Source organism: Acyrthosiphon pisum, chromosome A2 (assembly GCF_005508785.2).
Source record: "Acyrthosiphon pisum isolate AL4f chromosome A2, pea_aphid_22Mar2018_4r6ur, whole genome shotgun sequence".
Classification (NCBI taxonomy): domain Eukaryota; kingdom Metazoa; phylum Arthropoda; class Insecta; order Hemiptera; family Aphididae; genus Acyrthosiphon; species Acyrthosiphon pisum.
In genome coordinates this window covers 28,926,301-28,945,365 of record NC_042495.1, presented here as the reverse complement: position 1 = coordinate 28,945,365, position 19,065 = coordinate 28,926,301, and the positions used below count along the sequence as shown (strand labels likewise).

Here is a 19,065-nt window from a genome sequence, read left to right as displayed (position 1 = left end):
CTCTAAAACAAATGAGGGTAGATGATACGTGAAATATTGACTGATGTTTATATTAGCATTTTCTATACCATAACATTTTCAAAATATTTTTGATTTGTTTAGAACTGTTTAAAGACATTTTAAATTTACAATTTTTTTAGGTTTTTTTCTATGAATATCCAATGCCTATTTTGCCCCCTACGGGGCGCAATTTTGAAATCTAAAATTTGATAAAGTAATACATGATTTTTCATTAGTTTGTATACCTTTATCAAAAAAATAAATGTCTACAAGCAAGTCAAATTAAATTTGTATGAGTGTTCAAACACTTCAAAGTTTATATTATTACAACATTGTATATTCACTCGATTACTCATATACCTAGTAGTTTTGTTATTTTATTGTTATTTAAAAACGAATAACTGACAACTGTAGATACATGAAATGTAAACCATATGTTAATTTTATTATTCCCATACTTGATAAAACGTTCAAAACCATGCGCCTTTTTTTTGAGCTGTTGGCGGACATTTTCAACTATTAATTTTTTAAATTTTTTTTCTAAAATTATTAAGAAATTTTTATTTGTTTGTTCAAAACCTATTCATTACACATCACGGTTTAAAAATGCCTGGGATACGGGAAATAATTTTACTGGTACCTAATAGATACAATAGTAAAATTATAAATAATGAAATATTATTTAACACCTATAGGTAATACCGCTATAATACCTACATTTAACAGGGGTTTAGTAAGTTCCCACACGAAACATAGCAGGTAAGCGGGTACATATTATGTAAGTTCCCTCACGGAAAAAAATACACCCGTACGTAAGTTCCCACACGAAAATTTATTCAGACTTAGGACTGACGACTTAAACGTTGTTGTTCCAAAATATATTATAAGAAAAATTAATAATATAATGTTTAGGTATGGTATCCACATATTAATTGCACTTTCGCAAGCTTCGTAAGACTTGTATCAGAACTAGCACTAGCCCAAATACTAGGGGGGAAACTATATCAATAATAAAATATCAGATTATAACTTGAAAATAATTACACAGTATGACTATGTGAAGTGTTTGAACTTTTTCAATAAACCGAATAAAATTTAATTTTTTCTATTACTATTATTATAATTATTATAACTATTATTATTTTATACCTATACAAATAATATGTGTACCATACCTACACATTATATTATTAATATTTTTATTACATATTTGGACTAGATTCAAATAAAAAATTGACTGTACTTTTTTTATGTAACACAAAAGCAATCAAATTTTAACCACACCAACTACATTTAAGTTGTCAGTCCTAAGTCTGAATAAAGTGGGAAGTAAGTTTGTATTCGGTGTATTTTTTTTTTGTGTGTGGGGATTTACGTACGGGTGTAATTTTTTCTTGTGGGAACTTACGTACGCATACCCGGGTGTAATTTTGAGTTTTGACCTGCTATATCTCGTGTGGGAACTTACATTCGCCCATTTAACAAGATATACTAGCTATGATGCATATAATAGCGATGATGTTATTGGTACCTATGATTATATTACCTAAATATTATGTATTTCATTACGAAAAATTTCAGACTGATATGCAAAGGTCGAAGACTGAGTCTGAATTCTAAACTTAAGTATTTGCTTAACGCGTATATCAATAAAACAGCGACTGTGAGTATAATACCAGTGGTCTGTAGGTACATTTTGTTCAAATTAAAAAGAATAATGAACAATATGAAGACGAGTAGACTATGGACTGATTTATCGAGTGTTTAGAACCGTCAACAAATATTAGACGGTAGAATGTCTAAACTCTCATTACTTTAGAATTAATTTAATTGGTAGTTTAACGTGGTATTTGCAGTTATAGGCTTATAGCAAATTAAAAGACGAGCGCTAAATATTATTATTACAAAATTGTTATCAGTGCATCTACACTTTGCTTGGTCCATAGTAGGATAAAAATAGTTCTTTTATAAACCTTTTTGAAGTTTTTGTTTATTACAAAAAGTTCCCAATTTAATAAGATTTGTTTTTATATACCTACTGTCTAATAGATAAATAATATTTTTTTATGAGATGACTTTATAAATTAAACTAAACATTGTGTGGCAATAAATATCACATTAATGAATTAAATTATAGATATGAGAAATAACAGCGACGACTACTTATCGGTAATAATAAAATGATAAAACATAACAATATAACATACATGTAACTTGTTGTATTACCTAATCATTGATTAAATAGGTAAATGTATAAGCAATATATTATTATATTATCATATATTATATACATTTAATAGGAAAATATATCAATAAATATAAATATATATAATCTACATTAAAATAATAATCAATGTCCAACCTTTCATATTTATATTTGTTTAAAAATTGTTAAAATGTGTTGTACCTACCTATAGTACCTACACTCTTATTCTCGACATTTCTTTCAGTTGCATAATTTATTACAAACGGTCCAGTTAGTTTTTAATAATTCATATTGTGCTATGTTCCAAGTATTTAACAAAAAAATTTTAATTCACTATGATTTATAAAAACCAAATGTTATCGTATGTATTAATTTTGATTTACATACACATTCTCAATGTTTCTGAATGCACAATTTCATTTTATCATCATTCTAATGGTAAGCACCAATTGAAATATTACACAATACGTAATGTAAATTACTTATGAATTTATAATTTATAAAACATTTTACATTATAGAAAATGTAATCAAGGGTACTAATTATAATACTCGATAACTTAGTGCAAAATAATAAATTAAGGTGGTAGAAAAGCATAGGTATTCTTATATATTACCATGGATTAAATTATAGTTACAACTTATAAGAAATAATAGCGACAACTACTATTATCGCTAATAATAAAATATAAACATAAATGTAACTTGCTGTATAACCATTTAAATAAATGTGTAAGCAATATATCATAATATTATCATTCATGTTAATTTAATAAATATCTATATCTATAAATATATATATTATACATTAAAATAATAATCGATGACCTAACCTTTCATATTTATATTCGTTTAAAAATGATAAAAATGTGTTGTGTATACCTAGCTACTAAATAGTACCTACCAATTCTCTTATTCTCCACATTTCATTTAGTTTATTACGAACTGTCCAGTTAATATTTTTAAAAATTCATATATTGTGTTATTTTTCAAGAATTTAATGAAAAAAATATTCATTCAATATGATTTATAAAAGCAACAAGTTATTGTATGTATTAATCTTGATTTGCACAAACATTTTGAACGTTTCTGAAAGCACAGTTTCATTTTACCGTCATACAAATGGTAAGCACCGATTAAAATATTATGAAATATGTATTGGATTTAATGATTTATGAAATTATAATGTATAAAACATTATAGCAAATGTAATCAAGTGTACTAATTATTAGGTATATTTGATAACTTAGTGAAAAATAATAAATTAAGGTGATAGAAAAGGAATACCTATTGATGTTAAATATACCTAATAAATAAAAATAATTATCTTAATGTTTGAACTCATGGACCGATGTTAAATTTAAACAATAAAACAAACCAATACATATAATATATATTAATTATTAGCAATTATAATTAATCATTTAAATTTGAACAGATCATATACATATAATATGTACCGATTATATAAAATAAAATGTATGTCGTATGCATATAAGACTACCTACCTTATCTATGTACTTTACTGTGAACCTTATAGGTAGGTATATTGGTTTGCATAATATGTTTCTTTACATAAATGCATGAATAAGAGAAACATGATAAATATGATAAAATATAACACAGTATATATTTTCAGAATTTTATTGGAATTAATTTTCTGATAAGTCTTATACAAATTGTAATTTTATTTTATTTAATATATACATAGGTACCTACCTTAAATATGTGTATGTATATTGTATAGTTTAATATAAACACCATTTTATAATATTTATTTACTTATTATACATAAATTAATTAGAAAACATGATATTAGATTATAAATAGTATATAATTGTTTATTTTTTTGGTATTCAACTTTGAATCATTTATCCTATAAACTCGCAACAAAAATGTTACACATTTTACAGAAAAAATAATTTTTTTCCTAAATACATGTATGCAGCGCACTTAATATAAATATTCAAAACGTTAAGAATATTCTAAGAATAAACTAGAAAAAAGGTGGGTTTTAAACTTCAAAATATAATTATTAAATTTTAAATTTGACACATTTTGTCGAACTTTAAATGCTTATAAAAAAAAATTGTACCTAATGTATGTAGGTATTTTAATATTTTTCAACTGCTATTTTATTAAATTTGCAAGGTTTTTTACGCGACATTTAATATTGTATTGATATTTATAGAAAAAAAAACTAAAAAAGGTAGGTAAGTGGATTTCGCTCTGCTGTACAGTAGGTTACATGTGGGTCACTGTATAATGGATAGTTTTAAATTTTAATTCAATGATATACTATCATTGTACACGAAAAACGATTTTGAGTGGTGATGGTTAGTTAGTGTTGATATTTTATATTATATTTATATTGTTATTAGGTGCCTAGTTATGATTAATACGGTAGCCGTTAAGATGAATTAATATTATAAGAATACAACAAAATAACTAAAATTGTTATTCTTGGGTGTAATTTCCTCCAAATTTCAACATAAAATGACTATAAAAAAAAACGGTGTTTTTATATTTTTGAGATTTTTTGGTTACAGAATAACCTACTTACATGGAACCTTGTTGTAAATTTTCAATCCTAAAAGTAAAATTGAAAGTTAAACATTTTATAATTTTTTAAATAAAAAATAATTTTTAAATTTTAATATTGATAAATGTAGACAAAATTTGAGGAATCTTGTATTACATTTTCAAATGTTAGATTTAAAAAGATAAATTTGTCTGAATTCTTAACTCAATATTATTTGCTAATTTTCGTGATTTTTTCTTATTTTGTCAAGATTTGAACTTTAAATGTAATTAAAAAAAAAACTGTTACTAAGGAATTTAAATATTTCTCAAATGTCATCAATAATAACATTATATACAATCTAGCCTACCATTAAATTTGTCAACAAAATCCATTTTGGTTTTTGGCGTAACCTTAAAACAAATGATCAATATGTGCAATTTTCACTGGTTGTTAAAGACGATAACATTTTCAAAAAATATTGATTTAAAATTTCAATTTTTTTTCCTACAAACATCAATAAAATGTTATTTGTCGGGCCAAAAAGTGTCAAAATTGAATACAAGGCTGATACAAGGCCTGATAATATATTGCTTAAATAGCGGTTTAAAAATACTAAAAATACATTATTTCAAAAATATAGGATCACAGTTTTTTTTTTAGTTATTTTATGTTCAATTTTGGAGGAAAATATTAGATATTAAATAGCCAAGACTCATTTAGTTTAGAGTTACGCCAAAGACCAAAATGGATTTTGTCGAAAACTGATTTTGCGTAATAATTCCCGGTTTTCCTTAATTTTTGTTGTTTTTTCCCGGCGCTTTTGAAAACTATTGGGAAATTTTTACCATTGACCTCCCGAATTCACCAACTAGATTCACTTTCCCATCGAACAAGATACTGTTGAAGAAAATCGAAGCAGTTTTACGGCCCCATACGGTGGTGACAGACAAAAAAAAAATTAAAAATTAAAAAAACACTCATCATTGTAAAATCAATATATCCATCACTCAGCTCAGAATCTAAAATGTAAGATCAATGATAAGACATGATGTATTTTGTTTAAAATAAACCGATTTAGTACCTACCTGCTAACATTATCTCATATTGATGCTAAGTATTTCTAACATTTATTGACTAAAGTTAAAGATAATACAGTAAACTCTGAGAATGGGGCTGAAAAAATTTAAAATTTTTATATCACCATTCGGTAATTGTGTACTACTGGAATCTTCGAAAATACCATATAACCTTGGTAAAGATCGAAAAACGTGTAATTACCTCGGTAATTTAGAAGTGTTTGAACCCAGGAACATTTTACATCTAATTTAAAAATAACCTATGATTGTTATTTTATTATTATGATTGTATACATTTTAATCTATAAATGTATACGGTAGTTTTGGTAATTACCGTAGCTCGGTATTAATTACGGTAACAACAGTAATTTTTACTGAATCACGATATACCGGTGTTCTAAAATACCATTAGCACACAAATTGACAATTGATGTGTCCGTGTGAAAGTAAATGACACATCATAAGACAGTATAAGGGTCATAGGGCACCAAAAACATTATTATTTCTTAATATTGTATAATATGAACGAGGTACATTAAAGGGATAATAGGTAATAAATATAAACTAAGTTTTTCATAGGAGCACGAAATGTTTGTTGTATTTAAATACATTGACTTATGCAATTAATTTGTTTTTATTTTAGATCCTTTTGAACATTTTGACATTACTACAATTTATAGAGTCACAAATATGTCGTCATTCAATAGCGCCAATGGTTTGTAAATTATTATCATTTGATTTTTACTAATTTACTATAAACAATAGTGGTTCAATAATGACAACCAATTTGAATGTATAAAATTTTTTATAATTTGTACCTATAAGTAGGTACCTAATGACTATTACAATTTTGAATTTATCATACCTCTATGGCTCTATATTATGTACTTATTCATAAAGGTGGCCAAGTTAATGAAAATAATTAACTTAAGTTAATTTAATGGAACAAAAGTTCGATAGGTATATTAGAAGTTGACAGTTAACAAATCATAAATTTAAGTCAATAAGTTATAAGTTAATATGGAAACTATATTAATTTAATTTGATCAAAAAAAGTGAATTTACTATTTTCATTTAGTACCCATGTAGATCACAAAAAGAGTTACTTCGCTCTTTCTAATTTCCTAATTTTAATAAACAATTTTATTCAACTTTTATCGTAATTTACAGTTTACATAATTATTAAAATGGTATATTTAAACTAAACACATTTTAATTAATAACTTGACAAAGATCAATTTTTTTTATATCAAATAGTAATCAAGATTATAATATAATATTTTGCGTAATATATTTTTTTTCTATTATACAATTTACCTATCTATACAGTTTATGCCCAATACGTGTATGTGGTACGAGTGTGCCTAATTAATCCACTAAAATATAACTATATTCGAAATTATTTTATCATGAAAAGTTATGTAAATGTTTGTATTATTATAGTAGGTAGGTTCCTATTGAATTATTCTTATTTTTGTTTTAACGTTTTAACATTGATATTTACATATATTAATGTTTAACTTGATGTTTTATTATTAAATCAACTGAGGCTATTCTAACTGTCTACGATACTACCCATTTAAGTTAAAAAGTACTTTTAAAATAAATTACTTTTAAAGCACTTGCTTTTTTTTTTTTGTTAACTTGTTAAAGCCCGCTTATTTATTTTATCAACACTTCATCGTCTCAGAATGAAAAAGTACTAAATCAATTTTTTTAAAAAATGGTTTTTTTGCATATAATTATTTAATACTTTTTGTTGTATAATTCAATCCTAAAATCGTATCGATCTGTTGATTATTAAATGAGATACAGAGAATGAAAAGGTTCTAATTCTTACGTCAATGATAGGTACGGGCTAACTTAAAAACGTTCTCCTGAACAATTACAAAAATTACGTTAGACCTTTTCATTCTGAGACGACGACTTCCTATATTATTGCGTTGACTTCATATTTAAAGTATCTGACCTAAATAATACATTTTATAATCAGTTTGGTTAGGTTTTTTTAATAAATAAATCAATAAAATAATCATCGAATTAAATTGGATTTTAGGAGACACAAAATTCCAAAAGATCGTACCTATAACTATAGGTGCCTATTTCAATATCATGATCGCTTTACTGTCCATTAGGTGTCGTGCGGCGATGAAATTCTGTAATGGATGTGTTAAATTTTAATTGAATTGCATAAAACAAATTATATATTATACAAAAAATGATTCTGAACCGACTTCTGAGACCATTTTATAGTTTTTTTATTTAACATTATTAGAAATTTATTTTTCTATTGGTACGGTAGGTATGTTTTTTTATATTTATTTTTTCTATAAACATCGCATAATAGTATACTATAATAATATTATAATAATAATACTATAATAATCTATCATATTGTATTATAAGTAGGTACTGTTATTAACATAATAAGTCAATAAAGACAAATATACGTAGTTACCTATAGGTATACAGTGAATAAGATTGTGGTTTAATTAATAGCTTAAAATAAAATTAAATAATTTAATCGTACTTTGTAGCTTGTATTGAAGTTGAATGTAACCATTATACAATTTTACTCCAAGAGATTAAATTGATCTTAAATTTTAAATAATTAAATATGATATATTTTTTCCACATAAAATGTGTATATTGTTTTTATATTGTTAAACGGATTCATGAATGGTTTCAGGTACCTTCAATGGAATGAATTCAGTTATTGAAATACATTCGAGAACCAATGCTATTGGAATGCCAATAGAAAGCGATGGCGATGATATTCATATCATATCAACGAATATAAAAGAAATCATTGATTTTGGATTATTTAAGAATAATAGTCGAATGAGTACTTCATATAACTCAACTGATTGGTATCGACATACTATAGACTTAAATGGTGAGTTATTACTTATAGTATAGAGCACGGAATCTAATGACTTAAATTGGGTGAAAACTTAACATATTAAAAATTGTTATAACTGGAAAGCAATATCTTAGATTCGGCCTCCACCTTTCCCGGAAAAATGTATGTCCTAATCTATATATATATTTAAAAATGAATGTATGTCTGTCTGTCTGTCTGTGTGTTCATATTACCATAGCAACAATTATATATTATTTTGTGATTTCCGATGAAAATTGTTGTTTATAATTAATGGTTGCCATGAGTCTTGAAGCTAATGTAATAATTATTATTTGTTGCCGGGCAACAAAGTGCACGAGATCAGCTAGTAATATTTAAAATGCAGGTAAGTGGATGTCGCTCTGCTGTACAGTAGATTACAAGTGAGTCACTGCAGTATAATGAATTGTATTAAACTTGAATTCAATAATATAATATCATTGTATAAAAAAACGATTCTGAGCGAAGACGGTTTGTCAGTCTGCATATTTTATATTGTTATTATTTATTTTATCATGTAAGTTGAATTAATATTATAATTTTTTATATCGTTTCTATGGTGATAGACAAAGCGTTAGAAATTAAAATCCCATTTATAGCGTTTTTTCGGTGGTTTTTCCCGTGGCATTAAATAACTAATGAGAAAATCGAAAAATGACCTCTTTAAAGTACCATATTGATCCAATTTCCTAAAAGATAAGGTACTAAATCGAAGCACTCCTTGTGGTAGAAATTTTATATACAGGATATAAAAAAAAAATAATCACCATTGTAAAACCAATCGTTTGGTTCGCTCCGCTCAGAATCTAAAATTGAAATGCAATTTTAATGTAGGTAGGTATATGATTATTATTGTTTCATGATTGTTTTCAATAACTCATGTTTATTATCTTTAGGGCAACATGGTTGTATCAGAAAGTACAATAACTATCGAACAATGAATACAAGTAATTTGAATACAATATAATATTATATTAGTCTTAGTCATATATTGGGGCCGGAGTGGCGCAGTGGTCACGCAGTTGATTACGACTCACACAGTCATCGGTTCGATTCATAGCAAAGTGCAAAAAAAATGTGTGTGATTCTACGCAGTCACCATTTTCCCGTGCTGTCGTCCGATTGCGTCATCCGGTTTCCAACTAGGTCCCACTCCACTGGGAGTGAAGGCCGCACATGTCTCCTCTTGGAGAAGGGGGGTAGTATCATGCATATAGTGATATATACATAGATAAATAGATCACATGATCTCCCTACTACCCACTTGTGATAAGCATTGTCAAAGACCTTGAGGTCGTTACAATGAACAAATATAGAAAAAAAAATAGTCATATCAATATAAGGTCTAATTTTGTACTAGTATAATATTATTTAATATGCATTAGTGTGTTACTATTTTCTATAGGTAGTAATTTAAAACAAACATGTATCGAGACTAATTATTTGAATAAACCACAGTAAAACATACACATGAATGCATTTAATTCACTGTTACGTTACTAACATCAATGTTTTTTTAAATTTCAAAAGATTTGACTCTAAAAATCCCAATACCCAATATAATAAAAAATAGAATAATCAAAACCCTTACAAAAACTTAACTATCAAATAATTTTTACGTGTGTTATAATATTATATAATATGTTTCAACGTGATAAATAATGAAAAAGCTCAATCATCATTTAAATGCACATTTACTAACACTAGCTGATGCATTATTTATCAATAGGTACTTAACAATACTTACCTATAATCTTAGTTGTTGAAGTTTCATATACAGAATAAGAAAAATAGGTATCTACCTACATAATACATTAATATTAATATACTGCGTTAATCATTTTTAGGAAACCAATTGAACAAATGCTATTATGATGTTTATGAATATAGAATCGAAAAATGCGTTTTAGACAATTATTATGCAAGTGATTTACCTATTATCTGTAATTTTTTCACCTTTTATTGGACACCCGATAAAGATGATCAAACATGTTTAACAATGACATATTATATCAAATCTGAATCATACAACGATCTGAACAATCCTTTTGTTATCACGATGACTGTAAACGATGAAAATAATAATATGTTGATACCTCAAACCGTATTGGAGCAATATGTAATACTTTTTACCATAGAATCAAAGATTATAATTATTTTTATTTAGAAGTTATAAAAATAACAATAACAGTAACATTTATTTTTCATGCAGGATGGTATAATAACATTGAAAATTACTGATATTGATTTTAAGAACAATCAAGAACATAAATTATCATTACAATTAACCGCTATGGACAGCTCTGGTGCTCAAAACTTTTATCAATATTTTAAATTTGGACTCATACGAATTGCACAATGTTCGAACTATGGTAAAAAATACAAAAACAATAAAACTTATTTAGATTTAAAATAAATGAAAACGGATGTGGGTTTTTAGCCACTTATAGGTAGTGTAATATATTTTGATGTAACTATAGCGCTATATGGACAATAATTGCTGTCTCTATCTTACAAAATATATGTAACATACTAACATAACAAACTTACTCTCAACAGATCACGTTTAGCTTCGCTAACATGAAAATTGTAGTGAATAAAACTTGATGGTAAGAATATTATGCATGTTTCTATTACCATAAAGTTTCATAATAGTTCGATAACTCTAATTTTTATCTTAACGAAGTTTAATGTGACCTTCTGAGTGTAAATTTGCTCTCACACAACATACAAAATAATATTTCCTAATTATGGTAAAAATATTTCCAGGAAAATAATATAGTTGCAAAAATATTTTAAAAGTTGATTAAATAACTAGAAAGTATTTTAGTTATATTACTTGGCTAATAAGTTCATATTATAGTACAATATTTTGTTAGTTTGCGCCGGCAGTTCACGTTTTATACCGTTAGCTTGAAAATTAGAGTAAATCGACCTATAGTGAAAATGGATGGTAAGAAAATTATCTGTGTTTTATTGGAAGTTTTTTTACGATAATTTGGTTTTTAAGTGAGATATGCGTGTGAAATAAATATAAATTAAAAATTCTCATAACTCACTTAAACCATAAAACTGAATTATCGTAAAAAAACTTCCAAAAAAACATACCTAGTTAATGTTCTGACCATTAAATTTTATAATAGGTCTATTCACTCTAATTTTTAGGCTAACGCATAAAATGTGAACTGCTGAGCGTAAATTTGGTATGTTAGTATGTTCCACGTATTTGTAAGACGTGGAGACAGCACAGACGAAGCTCAATGTGAGCTTTTGTGCATAAACTTACTTCCACACAACATAAAAATATTTCCTAACTATGGTAAAAATATATTCAGGAAAATAATATTGCTGTCAAAATATTTTCCAAAAATCTCGTATGACCTTAATTATTTTGGTAAGACCATGGCACATTAATTTATTGAAATCCTGATTTTTCGGTAGTACTCCATAGTAATTTCTATTTAATTAGGTACATAAATTTGTCATATTATAGACTATTACTGAAAATTAATTATTTAGTATATTGATTAGCCACAGAGATAATTAAGATGCTATGGAACTTTAAAGACATTATAGGCACTTCCGTATAACTACTGTATATCGTGGGATTTATCGAATCCGTCGTAACTTAATGAATATTCAATATTGACAATGACCAAAATTGAATAGGTTATGTAATAATATTATATATTTAATGTTTCCGCAGATGAAGAAGACGTTCGAATTATTTCTGTTGATCATATTTCTGGAAAAAAACCAAAACCATTCAATATTCTAGGAAATAGTATGTATTTAAAAATTCACATAATTTGATTCATAAACATCTTAATATGATATGATATTGTAACTATTTATTAATGCTCTATACTAAACTTATGGTTATTATTTTATTAATTATTAGTTATTAATACATAATAATTTATCATCTAATACACTCTGCTCTACGAGACTATAAACAAAATGTTTTAATATAAAAAGTTTATTTTTCATAAATTCATATGTATCAATTTAATAACACGGTACATAATTTTGAATATCCTTTAATTGACGAGTGCTTTATTAAGTGCATTATACGTATTTCATAGTTTTTAGTGCATTCAATTCACAGCTATAGATATAATTTATAAATATTTCATCCATATAAAGACGTAACATAATAATTTTTAATACATTGTAATTTATTATTGTTTAAACAGGTATATTTGAACCTTCTAATTATCAAGGTCCATGTTTAAATGGTGGATATATTGTTAAGCAATCGTCAAAATGCATTTGTCCTCCTGGTTTTAAAGGGCAATTATGTGAGACAGGTAAGAAAAAATTAAATCTTTATTATTTATTGTTATAGTAAATATACAAATAATATCAATATAATAAATAATTAAATTAGCCTTGGATATAATTTATAAATAATTTATCCGTATAAAGACGTAAAATAACCATGTTAATAAATTGTAATTTATTTTTGTTTAAACACGTATAGTCCAACCTTATTCTTATGACGGTCCATGTTTAAACGGTGGATATATTATTGGGGAATCGTCAGAATCGTCAAAATGCGTTTGTCCTCCTGGTTTTAAAGGGCAATTTTGTGAGACAGGTAATGAAAAATTAAATCTTTACTGATTATTGTTATAGTCGACATATAAATAAAATACATGTATAAATATAAGTCAACAAACAAATTTATTTTACCCCAAAACTCGGAATAATTTATTTAGTTGTGGTGGGGGGGGGGGAGCAAAAAAGATAATTTTGTTTACCTATTGTATTGTGTTGAAAAACATACTGGCGAAGGGGTGACACCCTTCTACCTTCAAATAATTTACCAAAAATAAATTTATGAGTACGACATACGTGTAAACATTACGTAACAATCCTTGATGGTTTGTAAAATTATCAGATATATTGAAAAGTAAATGGTAATTTTTTAGGCTCTAAGTGACTATTTATTTTAACAATATTCAATTATAAATTACAATATTTTTTGTTTATTAAGTAGGGTAGGTACCTACCTATATATTATTATAATTATAATTATAAGTTATTTAAATTGTTTGAAATTATTTTAGAGGCAAAATATTTAAACTATTAAAAATGTGAATTATTTTACCAAATTACACAATTTAAAGTTTTTTTTCTTTCATTCTTGTTGCATATTTTTTTACGATTTTGACTGCATATTATGATGTGACATAATATTTTGATACTCATTAGTACATAAATATTCGTGCTCGATAATAATAATGTTATTAAATAAATAAAAAAGAACTAGAATAATTTACAATACCATAAGTTATAATTTATTATAATATACATAAAATATTATGAAATAAAAGTATTAAGACAATATGTCGACCATAGTAATGTCAAAGAACCATGAAAGAAATTTAAATAATTTAATAATAATAATAAATAGCAGATAGGTATAAATTGTAAAGCAATGCACACGTAGCTCCGTCCATTATATATTTATATATGGACTAAGCTTCTTATATAGGCTCTCTAATAAGTAATAGGTACTATGTATATTGAAATTATCACAATTTAAAGTGAACCTATTATATAATATAAAATACTAGCTGATCCCGATCACTTCGTTACTAACACCGTAACACGAGCATTTTATATATAATATATATATATTAATGTCAAAAAAGTACTTAATTATAAATCATACATAATTATATAATAATCTCTATTTCCTTCCCAAATTACTTATAGAAGTAAGATCAATTTTATATTCGTCGATTATTTATAAAACATAACTTATTAAAAGAAGAGCGTTATAAATTATAAGTACTTAAATCATAGGAAGTACGTCTCACTTATATACATATATCCTTTTTCTAAAAATTAAGATTAGAATAAATTTGAAATAAATTTAACATATTCAAATAATTTAATAGAGCTACCTATCATGCATGTTGATTTTTGAGAAAAATGTAGTGAAAAAATAAATAACAATGTTAAAAACTAAAAATTATATTACGCTCTAAATAAGTAGGTAAGTATAAAAATATAAACCAATTGAAACATTATTTTCTTGTATAAAAACTGAAAAGGATAAAAAAAATAGCTAGACCCGCGTCTGAAAGTCTAAATGTCTGAATACGACTTAACAGCAATTAATAATTAAAAAATTTCAGGTTGTGGTGTAAACTCCTTTGGATCCGACTGTAAAGGAGTATGCTCTATACAGGCTGATATGTGTCGTGGTATGTTCATGTGTACAAGTTATGGATGTACATGCCCAGCGGGACTAACTGGTCCATTGTGTAACGAAGGTAAGTAAAAAATATATAGTCTTGAAAGTTGAAGAATATGATTGTATAAAAAAAAAATTTGTCATCCATAGTTAATTGAATATTTGTTATTTTATGATTTAGATTGTACAATAGGTACATATGGAGCTGATTGTAGACAAAATTGTTCCGATAATTGTCTTAATAATATGTGTGATCAGTATACAGGTGGCTGTTTATATGGTTGTTCAGTTGGATATATACTACCAAATTGCAGTGAAAGTAAGATTATTTTGTTAAAAAATTCACGATTAGTTTAAATAAATGAAATAAGTCGACTGATATAACTATTTAATGATAAACAAACGGTATTTTGTTACTTTACCGGACACCCTTTTTTTTTGAAATTTTTTTTTTTTTAGACTTATATAGTAAACTATACTGACGCACCTATTAGGTAGGTACGAATATTAATTTTTCTTCGCTCTTACCCAAAAACTCGATAGCAATTAATCTATTATTATAATAATTGTAGTATATGCATAGTGCCTTAGTACATAAGGTTCATTAGTCATGTTGCCATATTATAATATTTATCAATCGGAATATAATATTATGTCAATATGAACGAGAACGACTTATCAGTTAGATATATGACTGATGTGGGCTGACCTTTTTACCACGGTATTCTGTTTTACCTCATTTTATTTGGGTTTCACGCACGGTAAAAGCACAGAATAATGGTACTATTATGATAATTGTATATATAACCTATGTTTCACTCAAAAACTCAAAAGTTAAAAGTATAATACAGACATTTTAGTGATTTTATTATACATTTTAGAATATGTTATAAGCCGGTGCGTTGTCATCTTCACTGTTCAAATCGTATTTAAAGTGGACATGTATGTCTAATTATTTTTTTTATTAAAGCCAAGGTTTTCGACTATAGCTGCAAACAATATGTACAAATTTGAATGGCAATTGATTTGCTATTTAAGCCCCGGGAGGTTTGGGGGGGGCCGAGCCCCCATCCAGCGAGAGGTCCGCAAGACCTCGAGTTAAGCGACCGGAGTTGGTAGTTGTAGGGAGCCTCTAAAAACTTATATTACTGGTGATCGAGTATAGCGACCGGAGCTGATAGGCTAAGGGAGGCTTGAGTGTGATGACCGGAGCCCCTATAAATGCGTTGCTTTAATTAACAAGGTTAAAATTACTTGTTAGGTCGTCCGTCTGCCCGCAGAGTAGGTATGCTCTCCCCCCCGCGACCCCGGAGGGGTCGCCTTTCCACCCCTCACCACAGGTTTGCTATTTAAGCCCCGGGAGACTTGTAGGCCGATCCCCCATCCAGCGAGAGGTCCGCAGGACCTCGAATTTGGTGACCGGAACTGGCAGGCGTAGGGAGCTTCTATAGAGCGTTGAGCGTATGCGTAAAAATTAGAATTCGAAACTGCCTTAGCATATAACTTCAAAACGAAGTCTGGCTATATAATTTTGATTGCACCATCGTTCTTAACTCGTTGAAGTACATAGCTGTTTCAAAAAAAAAAAATTAATATTTGTAATAGGTGCAGTAAACTTTTGACGTGCGAATGCGCAAAAATATTAAAATAGCGAACTTCATTAAGCCATAACTTCGAATCTAAGTCCGACCACCAAATTCTGACTTCACTATCGTTCTCAGTAAAGTTCACTACATAAGTCTAAAAAAAAATTGCAAAAAAAAGGGTCTCTGGTAAAGTAACAAAGTTCCAAACAAAGAAACAAATTATTTATGAATGAAATAACAATATGTTTTGTTTAATAAAATAAATCCATAATATTCTTCATGCAAGATTATACCTACCTAGCTTTAGAGTTTTATACAGGTTGATATTATACAGGTGACCGTCATCTACCTATAGGTTATAACCAGGGTTCGGACTTATCTAGATAAATTATCTTGTTAATTTATCTTGTTCGTCTTTTATCTTATCTAGATAAATAGTTACAAGGTATCTAAACGTTCATCTTAGATCATTTTTTATTGATAAAAATCACGAAATTGTACTACATTTTTAAATATACAGATTATACAGATTCTAAATATACAGATAAATAATGTAATTATTTTTATTTATATCATTATTATTATTATTATGTTCCTAGTGCCCAACTAAAATATACCAAAATTTATAACCATTTAAAAAATAATTATATCTTTTTTTTTTATCTAGATAAAAAAGTATTTATCTTTATCTTTATCTAGATAAATATGAGTTAAGTTATCTTGTATCTCTATCTAGATACATTTGAGTTGCATTATCTTTATCTTTATCAAGATAATAAAATATTTATCTAATCCGAACACTGGTTATAACTGGTAATAATTCTAACACTTACACGTATTAGTTTAATTTCTTCATTTTGATTAAATAAATAATATAATATCTATTAGGTTGCATCTTATAAGACTATTATTCAATACATTAACAAAATATTAAAAGTTAATGTGTTAAACATTAGTTGTAACCATAAACCTTGCACTCAGTAGACATCTTTACTATCATAAGTTTGTATTTAAAGAACTACATATGAATAAAAAGAAACAAAAAAACTTTTGAATGATTAAAACCTCGTGGGTCTCAAATTTAAACTGATAACATGTACGAACAACATTGGTCATAACTTGCTTCCTCTAATTTCTCATTCTTCATATCGTGTCCGGTGCTGGACTTAATAAATACTAATTGCATTCAGTTATAAATAAACATTAAGATATAAAATATAAAATATAAAATATAATATAAAAGTGCTAAATATTTTGCTTCAGCCAGTAGGTGGCTATTGATATAGCGTTTTTGTTGGCAATTGCCAAATCGTCAGTTGTGAATCCTAGCGGTGCAAGGGCACATTTTAGTAGGTGTTCATCGGATTGCCTCTCGCCGCATTCACAAATGTCAGGTCCTTCTTGGTAACCCCATTTCACCATGTTGACTCTTGTCTTAGCTACTCCGGCTCTTAGCCTATTTATTGTTTTCCATATGGGCCATGGTTGGTTTCCGCCTTAACAATTTATTATTAATATTTATTTAGTGTAATATCTAATTTTAACTTTCCCTTTTTTCGATACTAATTATTAAAGACTTGCATAAACCTTAAATTATGTTTTTATCAGGGCTTCAAAACGTTTTTATAACGTTATGCATATCAAAAAACAATTGAAAACGATAATGGATAACATATCGCTAATCGATAAACGATTGAAACATATAATTGCCTAAAAAAAAATATATTTATAAAATTATAACTATCAGTAAAATATATATTATGGTTATTTTTGTAATATTATATTTTTCAATCACTCTGTTTTGTGTGGGGAACAAGCTATATCAATCAGATAACGCTAAACGATTCATAACGTTTAAGTTTTTAAAATGTTTAACCACTTAAGTTGAATAACGTTTAAATTCTATATAACGTTAAACAGTCATTACATCATAACGTTTAATACACATATAACGGTAAACGGTATTATTATTTTTGATTTAAGCCCTGGCTTTTATATTTTCCACAAAAAATGTATTGTTATTAAAACTGGTTTTAAATTAAAGAACCAAATATAAAGTCTAAGCGTAAGACCCCCTATAAAATGATAAGCTGCCCCCTCCCACCATCACCGCCACCACCAACAAAACAAATTACTAAGGTTAGGATTCATATGTATAAAAAAAAATGATGAATTAATATGCATTTGTTTCGTTAACATTTTGCGAAAATATGCTAAAATATACCACATAAATATTATCAAGTATACACATTTTCTAAAAATGTTTTTCAAATACCTATAACACTAAATAATTATGTTCAAATACGCCAAATGATAAAAGTATGCATTAATTAGTACAAATTCTAAAATCTATAAAATTATCTCTAAAAGTATTGAAGCTATTCAAATAAACTACATGAAACGATCTTCTGTTTGACCTTAAGGGGATTCGATACCGTGATTTTCTGTTTTCGTCTAACACACGCGTGACATAGTATTTTGGACGTGTTTTTTGCCAAACATACCAATTGATCTAATGAAGCGATAAGAATTCTGAAAACAGATTTGAATTCGTCATCAAGTAT

General features: G+C 26.9%; 2 protein-coding genes across 3 annotated transcripts in view; one reads left to right on the top strand and one right to left on the bottom strand.

The window, feature by feature from the left end:
- Positions 1-19,065, bottom strand: part of LOC100163765 — a 281,589-nt gene that overhangs the window by 76,750 nt on the left and 185,774 nt on the right. The gene's annotated exons all lie outside the window — the stretch shown is intronic.
- Positions 2,458-15,333, top strand: LOC100573779. 2 transcript variants are annotated; one of them, XM_029489462.1, is made up of 11 exons: positions 2,458-2,644; positions 6,449-6,520; positions 8,495-8,701; positions 9,604-9,654; positions 10,555-10,826; positions 10,920-11,079; positions 12,414-12,491; positions 12,904-13,017; positions 13,191-13,307; positions 14,857-14,994; positions 15,097-15,333. In XM_029489462.1, exons 1-11 carry the CDS (start codon positions 2,542-2,544, stop codon positions 15,270-15,272), a joined length of 1,488 nt encoding a protein of 495 aa, XP_029345322.1. In that variant the 5' UTR covers positions 2,458-2,541; the 3' UTR covers positions 15,273-15,333. The 2 variants fall into 2 exon arrangements, with proteins under 2 accessions (XP_029345322.1, XP_029345321.1); XM_029489461.1 differs by lacking the exon at positions 2,458-2,644 and adding an exon at positions 3,085-3,330.